General features: G+C 45.1%; 1 protein-coding gene across 1 annotated transcript; it reads left to right on the forward strand.

Moving 5' to 3' along the window:
* The first annotated feature begins 6,170 nt into the window (after positions 1-6,170).
* On the forward strand, positions 6,171-10,433 carry LOC123106459 (probable glycosyltransferase At5g03795). The gene is made up of 4 exons (XM_044528618.1): positions 6,171-6,728; positions 8,622-8,848; positions 8,973-9,321; positions 9,441-10,433. Exons 1-4 carry the CDS (start codon positions 6,342-6,344, stop codon positions 10,110-10,112), a joined length of 1,635 nt encoding a protein of 544 aa, XP_044384553.1. The 5' UTR covers positions 6,171-6,341; the 3' UTR covers positions 10,113-10,433.
* Positions 10,434-14,861: the final 4,428 nt, after the last annotated feature.

The raw sequence follows: 14,861 nt of genomic DNA on the forward strand, positions 1-14,861 counted from the left end.
GGACCTGCGCGGCTGCCTCCAGGACCGCGTCTTCGTGCTCGAGGAGGACCTCCATGCCGCCGCCCAATGCATCGACCTCCTCAGGGTCAGTCCGCCTCCCTTCCTCCCTCCCCCGTCCATTCTGCTGTGGCGGTTACTCGCGCACTATACCTGTTTGCCAGAATGCCTGATGGATCAGAACGGCCCCGTGCCATGCGTGCAGAACGAGTCGGCGATGAACGTGGAGGGGATCTGGCGCTGCGTGGAGGAGAAGGAGGTCATGGCGGCCGCGCGCGACCAGCTCGCCGCCCAGCCAGGCTCGAGAAGGAGTGCGGCCTCTACGAGCGCGACCTCAAGCGCGCCATGGAGTCATGCGACGAGCTTTCCTGGGAGAGCGACGACCTACGCAAGCGCCTCAGGGACGCCCCCGACGTCAGTAACATCACCACACCCCGTATCCCTTTCCTCGCTCATATTATCAGTCGATTTCATGCTTGATGGCTCCTGTTATCCACTGATTGCTACATTCTGGATATGATTTACTGTCTGCTCTTGTGTGCTCTGCCATTGGGAAAGGAAAATTAGTTAGTTGTGTCAGTTGATGACTAATTATATCTTCCATGGATTTTAATCACTTGATGCATATTCAGTTTGACTAGTTGGTCTTGTTACATTGTTTGTTTTTGGTCTGTCAACTGTAGTAGAGCTCCATCACCTTCAATCAGGTGATTTGTGTTGGATCAACTGTAGAGCTCCATCACCATCATTGAACACTCTGCTTGCTTGCATGATACTCCTGTATGCTACTGCGGTGGCTGCTTTGTATAATTACTAGTGCAGTTTTGTTTAACCAACCTGGTCCTCCAACATTCATCTTACTCATGCGCAGCTTACTAAACAAGTGCAAGCGCCGCAGAGGGACAAGAAGATACTCAAGACCAACCTAAAAAAAGCAGAGGAGGTAACATGTTATCTCACTCTTGTACTTGCAACACCTATGTTCTGTACCTGCAACTTATCGCCCTCTCAGTGAACATTGCTTCATGCAACACTATTGTAGTCTTGACAGTTTGAAGTTTCTTTTGCATGTTTAATTCAAGGTTAAGTTATTCGAGGAGAAAAGAGCTGTTGATGAAGCCAACAAGACGCTACTGTGCTTACCGGAGAAGGAGCAGAAACATCGGTCCGAAAGGAAGCACTCCGCCAGCAATTCCACCAAGGTAAAAGCACCAACCAACCCAACCATAAAAGCTCAAGTGTTTACTGATTTAATTTAATCTGGTACACACACAGCACAGGCAGTACAACTGTTAGTCGAAACCTGAATTACCCTACTGTCTGGCTACCTTGACTACATTAACAATGTCATTCTTGGTGCTGCAGCAGAAGCGCAAGTCGTCGAGCCTGAAGGACACGAGCCCGGTCGGCCTAGCCATCGATTTCAACAACACAGACGCATGCAGCCAAACTCCCCAGACTGTAGGGTGCACAAGAAGTGAACCCAGCCGGTTGTCCTGACATTCTCTTCTAGGTAGCTTGAACTGAAGTGAACTGAACAATCCACCCTTATGCATCTGGGCTGCTTGCCTCATCTGACTAACTTGCTGGGTTAATTTGGTTGGTTCTTGTTGGTAGAACCTCGGTCATGTAGCCTGCATTTTCCATTTTCCTCTTCCTGTTGGTAGCTGCCTGTGTCTATCATGATCCTTTCATGAGAAAAATTAGGAGTGTTACCTTGGTAACGCCACACATCCCGTCTCCTTTCCCCCCTGCAATCTAGTCTAGTTTAAAATATACATTTCTTTGTCTGCTCTTGTGAGCTCTTCCCATTAGGAAACTTGGCTAGCTGCCCATATCATTTGATGAACTATACTATTATCCACTGCTTTTAATCAGCTGATGATGCATATTAAGTTTGGCTGATTTTGTTACATACATACATACATGACTTTGTTTTGGTCTGGCAACTCAACTGTGATGCCATTGCTGCTGCTCTGTAGAACTTCTGTATGTTCAGAGCATGCATCCTAATTGTCAATCTCGAGAATGCACTTCTGTATGTTTTTGATGTCAAACACTTATGCATGACTAATTGTTAAGTTGATACAATTTCTTTAGTAGACAAGCTTGGAAACTTAGACTACAGACTGTTAAACTGTTACTGATTTAGACTATAGAATTTTTAATCTTAGACTACTGGTTTATCTATGTCTCATATCATGGATTTGACCTGTACCATGCATTACACATGTGTTGATACAATCATATAGCTTATCTGATCAAACAATCTGTTCATGTTATCTTTACCTGCTGCTCTTATACCTTACCAAAACAAAAATAATTCTAACTGGGAGTAGTTTTTTGTTCAGATTCTGTATTTATTACTACTGACATATTGTCGTGATTTACTTTTTGTACTGAATAGATCTTTTTGATATTCACAGGTTTTAGCGATCAGCCGCAGCTCTTTCATCAAAGGTGCATGGTGCAACCGAGGACAAGCACTTCATGTCCAACCAAGGTGCATGGTGCTTGCAATTGACGAACAAGAGGTCTATGAAATTTGAAGTTCAAAGCCGGATAGCCCTACTCAGCAAAGAGTCGTCTCTTTTGTTTGACTGTAATAGACTGTAAATATTGTTATATTGTAATAGTAGGCATATTTGGGTTGTAATAGACTATGTACAGATTGTAGTAGACTTAGTTAGTGTTATTTGATGAACTACATTTGTACTGTTCCATTTGAAATATTGATTATGTATGTGATTTGAAAATGAGTGCAATGGAAACCTGACTTGTGGGACCCACTTATGAGAATAATCTGAGCAATTTTGAATTTTCTGTCAAGTGGGCCTAATGTGTGAGAAGATGACATGGGACCAGCCCCAAAATATAATGGCCCAAACAAAGTTAAAAGGCCCCGACCCAGAAATAAATAAAAGGCTGAAATGGGCTTGGCCCATGTAACTGGCAGGAAAAAAATACATTAAAAAGGCCGAATTGTTGGGCTAGGCCCATGTAGAAAATCGAATTGGACCGGGCTGAATCTTGTGCCACATCAGATTGCCACGCTGGATGCCTACGTGGCCTGGGGAGGTTGCTAGTGACCAAAACACTACAGTAGACGTATTTTGGTCATAAATGTCTACGACCATTCCAGAAGAAAGGTCGCTATAGTCAGTTTATGACTGCCAGCTTTTGACCTTATGTTTTTGGTCACAAAAAGGTCACAAATTGAAAACAGTGACCATTCAGTGACCAATAGTGTTGGTCACAAGTTGACATATTTCTTGTAGTGTGAGCTTAAGGCGTGCAAAATCTGGCGGGACAGAAGGGTCGTCGTCGGTAAACACTCATAAAAACTGGCTGGCCCTATGGAGCACCCATGTCCCAAGTAAGGTTAAAATCCATGCCTGGAGGCTTCTGTCAAACGGTCTGGCAACTGGGTCAGAATTGTATCGCCGGCATTAAGCCGGGCGTGTTTTGCGCTGCTTGCAGAAGGGAAGAGACGTTGGTCCACCGCTTCTGGAGCTGTCCGCACTCACAAGTGTTCTGGCAGGAATTGGCAAAGAAGAGGAGTGTCGAGACTATGGCTCCGCCAGTGGAGATTGATTCCAACCAGGCTTTGGGACGGTGGCTTAGGTCATGGATTGGTGAGGCGCAGGAGGAGCAGAAAGAGCTGTTTATGCAAGGAACCTATGGACTTTGGCTGGCAAGGAACGCTACGAGGGAGGGCGTTCGGATTCAGGATGCCTCAGAAGTTGCAGCCTCGGTCTCACGTTTCATCGATGAGTGGAACAATGCGGTGCCGAAGAAGCCACAGGCTACTATTGCGCCACCTGTGGACAGGTGGAGGCCGCCGGAGCAGGGGTGGATTAAAGCGAACGTTGATGGAGCTGTAGGCAAAAGCTCGGGCGATGGAGGTGGAGGGGTTGTCTTTCGCGATCATCATGGAGTCTTTTGTGGTGCACTTGCTCATCTATTCCCTCATGTGAGTCGACCAGCTGTGTCTGAGTTACTGGCATGTCGAAAGGCGTTGCAGTTTGGGCAGGAACTTAACTTTCAGCGGCTGCATGTGGAGATGGATAGCAAAGAGGCCGTGTGCATGATCAACGATGCGAGGAGAAATCTTTAGATGGTAGGCGCTATTGTGGAGGACATCAAGGCTCTGATGAGTGGTTGGCAGGGATGCAAAGTTTCTTGGAGGAGAAGGTCAGCAAATAGGGCGGCTCACACTCTAGCTAGACTAGCTGCAGACGAAGTCTCTGACTTTGCTTAAATAAAATAGTTGCTTACCCTAAAAAAACGGAGAATACTGATCCCAAATAGAATACGTTGAGGCATTGAGAAAGAAGTGGTGCTGACTGACTGTGGGCCTCACTTCCTTCTTCCATGGGAGCAGTTGTGCCTTAAAAGTCAGTCGGGCATGTAGAGAAAAAGAGGCCGATAGACATGTATTCAAAACTCAAATAGGCAGCATGAGGTGCCAGTCGGCCGGCTCGAGCCTCCAGCGTGAATGGGCCGGACCGTTAGTCTGTTCTGTGTTTTGTCTGTCTGTTATTTTTTTTCTTCTCTGTTTTTATTTTTAAGTTTCTACATTTTTTTAGTTTTTATCAAATTGCCAAAAAATTAAGAATTCGTAAACTACTTTACAATTCATGTGTAATTTTTTAATTCATGAACGTTTTTTAAAATCATATACATTTTTAAAATTTGAACATTTTTTTGAAATTCATGAACATTGTTTTTCAAACTTATGAACATGTTTTTGGAAGTCATGAATATGTTACAAACTGAGAAACATATTTTGAAATTCACAAACATTTTTTTCATTTATGAACATTTATTCCGGTCACTTATTTTGTTACTGGTTTGCCACTGTTTGAAAGCACACCAAACATATTAAGAAATATTCTCGTAGAGAGGTTTGAAACATCACTTATTCTTTCTGCGATACTAATATATGAAGTATATTTTTCACCAAAAAAACATAAGCTATATTTGATCGTGTATTAATGTGTAAATTCTGTGGGTCAAGGGATAGCAAGCAAACACACACCCTGCCCGCGCGAATGGGCCGGGCTATTAGTCTGTTCTATGTTTTTCTATCTGTTTTCTTTCATTTATTTCTTTATTTCTTTTTTCCTTTTCCCTTTTCTTCTATGCTTTTAGTTTTATTTTATGTATTTTCTTTTTATAACTCCCCCAAAATGGAAAATTAGTGAAGCCAGTTTCAAATTATGTGCATTTTTTTAATTCATGAACCTCTTTGAAAATCTTATAACTTTTTCAAAAATTGAACATTCTTAGAATTCAAGAAGATATTTTGAAATTCATGAACATTTTTCCAAACTTCTGAACACTTGTTTGGAAGTCATTAATATTTTTCAAACTCATAAACATATTTTGAAATTCAGGGATATTTTTTGAATTCACAAACATTTTTTTCATTTGTGAACATTTATTTCGGTAAATTATTTTTGTTACTGGTTTGCCGGTGTTTCAAAGCACTCCAAACATATTAAAAGATATTCTCGTAGAAAGGTGTGAAATATGACTTATTCTTTCCGCGATACTAATATATGAAGTATATTTTTCACCAAAGATACAAAAGCTATATTTGATCGTGTATTAATGTGTAAAATACTAGTCAATTCATTAATGTTGGTAAGATTTAGCATTTATTTTGTTCTTATGATAATCATATCTCACTCAAGATTCGAGGCAGAATTTCATTGCTGGTTTTTTGGGTGCATATTGATAATACGCCATATATTGACAACATATTTAATATTCTCCACTTTTTGGCGTGGAGACCCATTCGACGTGGGTGGTCCATGGCGACCCCCTATGTTTGTGTAGACCGTTTTCATAGCTTACATGCGCTGTGTCCCTATGTTCGTCCATCTTAGGTGTTGCATTGTGCATTTTTTTTGTTTATTTCTTGTTGCTATAGGAAGTTTTAGTTTAAAACATGTTTTAGTGAAAGTTGTAAACTGTTTAAGGACCTAAATGCAAAATGGGGTAAGTGAAGGGATCTGGGTCAAAAATCCTGTGGGAGCACGGTGATAAGCCATGTGGCTTCGGTAAATCCTGTGGGGCCGGCCGTGTTATAGTTCCGATGCTATGCTTTTATTTGCTCCTTTCCTTTGCGAGCGAAGAAGGCAAACTCTCATCCTTTTCTTCTCCTCGATGGCGAGCATCAGCAGAGCCTAGGCGCCTAGCATCCAGTTCCATCTCTCGAATACGCCACCCTGAGCCAGTAGCTTGGTGCGGCCGCGATCCGCAGGAGAGGTAGCTTGCTTGTCATGCTCGCCGGCCGCATCCTTGCCTTCACTCGGAGCCGGAGGTAGCCGCCGGCCATGAGAGCTTCTCCCCCCTCCTCCTCGCCGTGCCTTCATGGCCACGGAGGCAAGGTGGCGTGTGCCGTGGCCGCCTGCCTCGCGCTCGTGACCTTCCTGGTGGTCGCCTTGGATCCCAGGACCGGAGCTTCGTCCTGGTTCCTCTCTTCCTCGTCTTCCTTTCTCTCCTCCTTGAGGCCAACCGCGAGGGGTGGCAGCAATGGGGGCGCCGCCCCTCTCTTCGCGACCTCCAGCTACGCTGCTGCCGGCGGCAAGAACAGCAGCGTCAAGGCGGTGCTCTTCCGGCAGCAAGACGCTGCCGGCGGCCACCCGGCCGTGGCTTCCGTCGTCAGCGTCGGCGACCCGCCGCCTCACGTCTCCGTCGCGCCGGCGCCGGCGCCGGCTCCGGTACGGATTTCTTTTCTCGAGTAAACTTTAATGTAAAATTATTTCTCACCTTGCTCGTTTCAAGTTACCTCTGCTGCTGCCGTGTGTGTGAACCGGAACTGGTTTCTGGGTTTCCGTGCCGATTGGGTGCGTGGAAGCCATGCATGCGCGCGACGCAACGTTTTCTCACGCAGCGGCGTTTTCTTGTCGTGGTTTGCTACTGACATACGTATGGGTTACAGCAGTACACTGTTGAAACCAGTTAATTCCGGGCGGCCGATCTCGCGCCCTCGGGTGCGGTGCTGCTCTCTCGCCACGTGCCCCCTCGCGTGGCACCGTTCCCTTTGCTTATCCGCCGTCGTTGACCAGGGCGTTTAACCTATCGCTTTCTCTCACCTTACCCCATCTTCCTCACAAACCACGGCGCATCCACGGCCACCGCTGTCGCACGGCTGGAGCTGACCTAATCGCGCGGCCGATCTGGAGCTTGAACCGGTCGGCCGGCGCCTAGCGCTGCGTAGATAGAAATAGTTCAGATTTTGTTCATATGGGGGTTTGCCGACTTGATGTTGGAAATTGGTTTTAAAAAAACTTGACATTGGAAATCTGCACATACTGTCTTTATATCGCTTTGTTTCTTACTCCCGTTTCCCAACCGGGCTCACACCCCTTTCCATTAATTTTGCAATCAACGGAAATACATCAGTCTGTTACTGTTGTTTGGAGAGCAACGCAAAATGAGCATCGAGCCGAATAAGACCAACTACCAAGCAAAGGAGACTGAAAAGGGAAGAGCGGGTTGGTGCATCGCCAGGAAACCCACTGCATGATAACCCTGAAGCGGACTATCAGCCGTGGGGCGAAAACCTGACGACACAATCAACCAAAGCTCGCTACAGATTTAACCTGACTAGAATCTAGCCTTGAGAGGATAGGATAATCAACACCAAAAGGAGCGATCCAGCGGGCATCAAACCCCAGTGGATATAAGGCTAAGCTAAGATGAGACTATCATGATCTAACCAATCTGTATGCCATCACCATCTCCCAGCAGAAGCCTGCCACGCGCATAAGGTCTGTCCGCGAGCGCCGCTGCCACATGAGCCAGTCTCTTCACGCCATCCTGGAATTTCCTCCTGTCAATTTCTTACTCCCGTTTGGAGCGCAATAATTGTTTTCTATTCCTATGAGAAATGAACTGCAGCGTATAAAAGTCCCATGGATAGTTTAGTTCATGATTTAGATGCATATACACCGAAGAAGAAAGATGCATTCCGCTTTCTTTCCTTTTTTTCTAAGAGAGAGAGAAAGACGCATTCCGCTTTCTTTCCTTTGTGAGTGAAGAAAGACATTTTCGTCCCTTCCATGCATGGGCTTGGCTTGAAGGCACATAGTTATGGAAACACTTCCAGATTTGCGAGAGGACCACACAACTAGGCTAGGGGTTTCGACGGTTTGATCCAAGTCGGCTAGAACTTGCCCTCACGCTATTTTTGCACAAGCTTGAAATAAACAACTCAAATGGCATGCCGAATTGATTCCTTCGCATCGTTGTCGATCTGGCTGTTGCAAGGATGATCTGTGTTACTTATGCAGTGAGCATTGCACCCGAAAGTGGAAACTTCTAATTGAGACCCCTGTTTTTGTTTGTGCGTGATTTAGAGCTGTCAATTAGTGGGTTTACAATCTTCAGAAAGTAAAGTTTCCCTATAGTGACCAGCTATGTTACACTTGTGTTTGTATAGAGCATGATTAATTTAACAACAACGCTATAACTACTGGGCTTGAAAAGCTTTGTTGTTTTTGTTGTTGTAAAATGATTTGGACTGGGCCTATCGAGTTACTTACATATATATATATATATATATATATATATATATATATATATATATATATATATATATTGTGTTGCAGGAAAGTGGATTTGACGATGCTGCTAGCCCGGGCGGCACGGTTGAAGTAAGGGTGCCATTAATGCAGGGGAGGGTGGATGTAAAACTGGAAAAGGTAGAACTTGGTCTCGCGAAAGCTCGTTTAGTGATAAGGGAAGCTATCCGAAACAAGGACAAGCGTCCTCCCCTAACCGACAGGGATTATGTGCCGGTTGGACCGGTGTACAGGAATGCCTACGCATTTCACAGGTACGCAAATTCCTTTTGCGTCTACACACTCTACCATTAGTCATTACACAGTATGAAATGGCTAAGGAGTAGTATTGGAAAGACACATCTGACATGGGCGCTGTTTGCTCATTTTGGCACGTAGGAGCTACTTGGAGATGGAAAAGCTGTTCAAGGTGTACGTGTACGAAGAAGGCGAGCCACCGGTGTTCCACGACGGTCCGTGCCGCAGCATATATTCATCGGAGGGCAGATTCATATTTGCCATGGAGATGGAGAACCGGATGCGCACGAGGGACCCCGAGCTTGCCCATGTCTTCTTCCTTCCCTTCAGTGTCGTCAAGATGGTGAAGATGATCTACGAGCCCAACTCGCATGACATGGAGCCGCTGCGCCGGACTCTCTCGGACTACATCGACGTTCTGTCCACCAAGTACCCGTACTGGAACAGGAGCCTCGGCGCCGACCATTTCATGCTCTCCTGCCACGACTGGGTAAGCATGCAACCTCACTCACTGTAGCATTTCAGGAGTTTGTCGAAGACATGCAACTTCATTCACTGTAGCTCGGGTGTGCTAACCGTACCATGCACGTATGTATGATTGTGTATCAGGGGCCATATGTGTCGTCGGCGGACGGCCATCTCTTCTCCAACTCCATCCGCGTGCTGTGCAACGCCAACACCTCCGAGGGCTTCAACCCATCCAAGGACGTGTCGCTGCCGGAGATCAACCTCCGGACCGACATCATAGCTGATCAGGTCGGCGGGCCATCAGCGTCGCACCGCCCCATCCTGGCCTTCTTCGCCGGCGGCGACCATGGCCCCGTTCGGCCACTGCTCCTGCAGCACTGGAAGGGCAAGGACGCCGACGTGCAGGTGAGCGAGTACCTGCCCCGCGGCGTGTCGTACATCAACGTGATGCGGCGGAGCAAGTTCTGCCTGTGCCCCAGCGGCTACGAGGTGGCCAGCCCCAGGGTGGTGGAGGCCATCTACCTCGAGTGCGTGCCGGTCGTCATCGGCGACGACTACGTGCTGCCCTTCAGCGACGTGCTAAACTGGCCCGCCTTCTCCGTGCGGGTCGCCGTGGCGGACATACCCAACCTCAAGACCATCCTCGCCGCCGTGTCGCCGCGGCAGTACATACGGATGCAGCGCCGGGTGAGGACCGTGCGCCGGCACTTCATGGTCAACGGCCCGCCGCGCCGGTTCGACGTCTTCCACATGATCCTCCACTCCATCTGGCTCAGGAGGCTCAACGTCAGGCTCCATGCGCAAGACTACTGACATATTCTTGGGTTTCCTTCTTTTTATTTAGGGAGCGTCTAACAACCAGTTTTCAACTGGTCTAGGCCAAATTTCTTGTCCAGTTATGATTTGACACATGGCTACCTGCTGCCTAGTTTTGCATGGTAAATATTTGTTTTTGGTTTGGGTGTTGGGGAGTGTCTAACAACCAGTCAACTGGTTTTGCATGGTAAAAATTTGTTAGAACTTGGAGTGAGGTGGGGTATTGGGAATGGAAATTTCAGTTCAAATTTGTCAGGATAAAATGGGTTGCTGATGAAATTCTTGGTCTTGTGTCACCCATCCTGTCTTTGCCAGTTAAGCAAACTGTGGATGCTGTTCAATGCTACTACTTGTCAATGGGAAAATGATACAGTTAAGGCTTTCTTCCCGCTTAGCAGACAAGATTTTGTTGCGAGGACTTTACTATCTGGCCTTATTCTAAAAGTGACACTTACTCGGTTAATCTGCATACTCCCTCTTTTCATCTATATAGGACTTAATGCGTTTTTCGAGGCTAACTTTGTCCAAATGTTAGAGCAATAATATATGACAAAGCATATTGTCAAATTCGGATGTGAAAGAAGCTTTTTCAATGATATAATTTTCACATTATGCATGTCATGTACTATTAATTTTGTCAATAGTCAAAGGCGTTTTTTAAAAACGCATTAGACCCTATATAGATGGAAGGAGGGAATACAACTTGGCTCGGTCTGCAAGGTGGGCTCAGGCACTTCATCTGATTCTATGTGGACATTAGCCCGACTTTATAAATAAAGCCACCAGGCAGCATCCACCAACAACCGAAAAAGTAGCAACAACCACCAAACAGACGTACGAACGAAGTACTGATACAAGACACCCAAGCCCAATAACGCGCGCAGGCCATAGAACACATGACACACCAAGGAAACCACCCGGCTAATCTCCTGGTACTCTGCGCGCCAAGGAAGAAGCAATAGCCCGAATCTTGGAAGACATCATGTCGAAGGCCTCGTAGTCAGCATCCCTAGTTAATGATCTCCACTGCTGCAAAAATATGTCAGTTTTAAATAAGCAGTCAACAGGTTTAGCCGGGAAGGAATGTTCGGTAGTAAATTTATTCCTCGTAGTCCACAACGACCAACAGATCGCCGCGAACCCTACCCAAAAAAACCATTTAGAGGTCCCCGACAAGCTCGTGGAAAGAGCCCTAAGATCAACAAAGGAGTAGGGGTTCCACGAAACATGGAGCCAGACTCAGATGCAGCACCACACGAATTTAGCCAGGGGGCAATGAAAGAAAATATCTTCCGTATCCTAAAGTTCGCCACACAAAGCACATCTATCATAGCCAGGCCCGTTTCTTTCGTGGATCTGGTCGGCCGCAAGCAACTTACCGAGAAAGGCTTGCCATAAAAAGATCTTTATCTTAGGAGGAACACGAGCGCGCCATATGTTCTTAAACTTAGAGGTGGGGGATCCTGAGATCAGTTTTGAGTAAAGCAACTTGACAGTGAATCTGCCAGAAGCAGAGTGGGGCCAAACAACCGAGTCCTCGCCCTCCGAGAGCATGAGGAAGAAGGCAACGAGGCGATGCCAGTCTCCCAACTCTGCAGGGGAGAGAGTTCTGCGGAAGTTCAGGTCCCAGTTATTCTCAGAGAGCTCAGAGATGGAGATCTCCGGTCTGAACAATAAGAAAAGAGCACCAGAAAAGCCACAGCTAACGAGGAATCCCCACACCACCAGTCCAACCAGAAACAGGTAGATTTGCCATTGTGGACAACAAATTTCACCAAGGATTGAAAAACTGGACCGAGTTTGACCAGGTCTCGCCAGAATTGGGAGCAAGCCAACGCAGGAGCGAACATGGGGCTAGAGGTCGGGTAGCTTCTCCGAGATGGTCATAATCTTCCACCACCACTTGATAATGAGACATTTGTTCATACAGCTATGTTAATGATACCCAACCCACCAAGGTTCTTAGGTCTGCAAATGAGCTTCCACTTCACCATCCTGTATTTACGTTTGTTGTCGGCCGAATTCCAATAGAAGGCACCCCTGTGCTTGTCAAAACCCGCATGCGTCCCTCCAGAGAGGAGGTAGAAGCCTGATACGTCTCCAACTTATCTATAATTTTTGAAGTATTCATATTATTATATTATCCATCTTGGATGTTTAATGGGCTTTATTATACACTTTTATATTATTTTTGGGACTAACCTATTAACCCAGAGCCCAGTGCCAGTTCCTGTTTTTCCCTTGTTTCAGTGTTTCAAAGAAAAAGAATATCAAACAGAGTCTAAACGGAATGAAACCTTCGGGAGAGTTACTATTGGAAAGAAAGCAATCCAGAAGACTTGGAGTGCACATCAGGGGATCAACGAGGAGAGCACGAGGTAGGGGGCGCGCCCTCCACCCTCATGGGCCCCTCGTGGCTCCCCTGACCAACTTCTTTCGCCTATATATCTCCATATACCCTAAAACCATCGGGGAACAGAATAGATCGGGAGTTCCGCCGCCGCAAGCCTCTGTAGCCACCAAAAACCAATCAGGACCCTGTTCCGCCACCCTGCCGGAGGGGGCCGGGGAAACCTCACCGGTGGCCATCTTCATCATCCTGGCGCTCTCCATGACAAGGAGGGAGTAGTTCACCCTCGGGGCTGAGGGTATGTACCAGTAGCTATGTGTTTGATCTCTCTCTCTCGTGTTCTTGAGGTGGTACGATCTTGATGTATCGCGAGCTTTGCTATTATAGTTGGATCTTATGATGTTTCTCCCCCTCTACTCTTTTGTAATGGATTGAGTTTTCCCTTTGAAGTTATCTTATCGGACTAAGTATTTAAGGATTTGAGAACACTTGATGTATGTCTTGCCGTGCGTATCTGTGGTGACAATGGGATATCACGTGATTTACTTGATGTATGTTTTGGTGATCAACTTGCGGGATCCGCCCATGAACTTATGCATAGGGGTTGGCACACGTTTTCATCGTGATTCTCTGGTAGAAACTTCGGGGCACTCTTTGAGGTTCTATGTGATGGTTGAATAGATGAATCTGAGATTGTGTGATGCATATCGTATAATCATACCCATAAATACTTGAGGTGACATTGGAGTATCTAGGTGACATTATGGTTTTGGTTGATTTGTGTCTTAAGGTGTTATTCTAGTACGAACTCTTGAATAGATCGATCCGAAAGAATAACTTTGAGGTGGTTTCGTACCCTACCATAATCTCTTCGTTTGTTCTTCGCTATTAGTGACTTTGGAGTGACTCTTTGTTGCATGTTGAGGGATAGTTATATGATCCAGTTATGTTATTATTGTTGAGAGAACTTGCACTAGTGAAAGTATGAACCCTAGGCCTTGTTTTCTATCATTGCAATACCGTTTACGCTCACTTTTATCATTAGTTACCTTGCTGTTTTTATATTTTCAGATTACAATAACCTATATCTACCATCCATATTGCACTTGTATCACCATCTCTTCGCCGAACTAGTGTACCTATACAATTTACCATTGTATTGGGTGTGTTGAGGACACAAGAGACTCTTTGTTATTTGGTTGCAGGGTTGCTTGAGAGAGACCTTCTTCATCCTACGCCTCCCATGGATTGATAAACATAAGGTCATCCACTTGAGGAAAATTTGCTACTGTCCTACAAACCTCTGCACTTGGAGGCCCAACAACATCTACAAGAAGAAGGTTGCGTAGTAGACATCAAGCTCTTTTCTGGCGCCGCTGCCGGGGAGGTGAGTGCTTGAAGGCATATCTTTAGATCTTGCAATCGAACCTTATTGTTTCTTGTTTTAGCACTACTTTAGTTTATAAAATAAAACTACAAAAAAATGGAATTGGGTTTACCTCATACGCATCATCTTTTTAAATATTTTTTGTGAGTATGATGGGAAGGAAAATTGTGCCAAAGTGTTAGAAGAAGAATGCATTAAAATGTTTGGCACTAAATCTTTAAATGATGAGCATGATTGCAATGTTGCTAGTATGAACTCTTTGAATATTCATAGCACTAATGATGATTGCACTAGTTATGACGAAAATGTCTCCTATAAACATGTCAATTTTTGTGGAGTGCATTGGGTTTGCAAGTACACACCAAATAGGGAAAATAGATATTGCAAAAGGCATAAGCATTTAGAAACTAAATTGTTGCAAGAAAGGCTAGATGTTTGTGCTGAAAATTTAAATTTTCTTAGCCGTACTTGTGAACTTTGCAATGAACGAGGTCATTTAACTATCCGATGCAAATTGTTTCATGATCTAATCATGTCCAAAAATTGTGATGACTTGATTTCCTTTGCACATTATAATGAACTTAGTTTGCTTATGGGTTACGAAGAAATGAAACGTATAACTAAGCATCTTCCAGAATTTGCCCGTTATAAACTTCTTGATTTTGATCTAGAAGAAATTTATATGTATTGTGCGGTGAATTGCATTGAAAATCCTTATATTGCCAATTACATAAAGACAATAAAACAAATACAAGATGAAGAGAATACTAATGAGAGGGAAGAGACTTCCCAATATTCCCCTATTATTTCTTATGATGAATCAGGTAACGAGGAGGAGCCTTCTATTCAACCAATTTCATTAATAAGGAGCTCCAAAAAGAGGATTGAACCCACACATGATGTGGTGAAGAAGAAGAAAAGAAAAAGGAAGAGAGGTAAAAAGATATCTCTCCCAAATAATGTTGCTCCTATTATTGTTATGCCTCATGAAAATGAATCAAAAATAATT

The sequence above is a fragment of the Triticum aestivum genome, chromosome 5A, assembly GCF_018294505.1.
Source record: "Triticum aestivum cultivar Chinese Spring chromosome 5A, IWGSC CS RefSeq v2.1, whole genome shotgun sequence".
Taxonomy (NCBI): domain Eukaryota; kingdom Viridiplantae; phylum Streptophyta; class Magnoliopsida; order Poales; family Poaceae; genus Triticum; species Triticum aestivum.

What these genes read in the sequence shown, in the direction of transcription:
- LOC123106459 (XM_044528618.1), top strand. Translation starts at nt 6,342, where the DNA reads ATGAGAGCTTCTCCCCCCTCCTCCTCGCCGTGCCTTCATGGCCACGGA. An exon ending in CGGCGCCGGCGCCGGCTCCG is followed by an intron (nt 6,729 to 8,621) that starts GTACGGATTTCT and finishes ATTGTGTTGCAG; the next exon opens with GAAAGTGGATTTGACGATGC. An exon ending in AATGCCTACGCATTTCACAG is followed by an intron (nt 8,849 to 8,972) that starts GTACGCAAATTC and finishes TTTGGCACGTAG; the next exon opens with GAGCTACTTGGAGATGGAAA.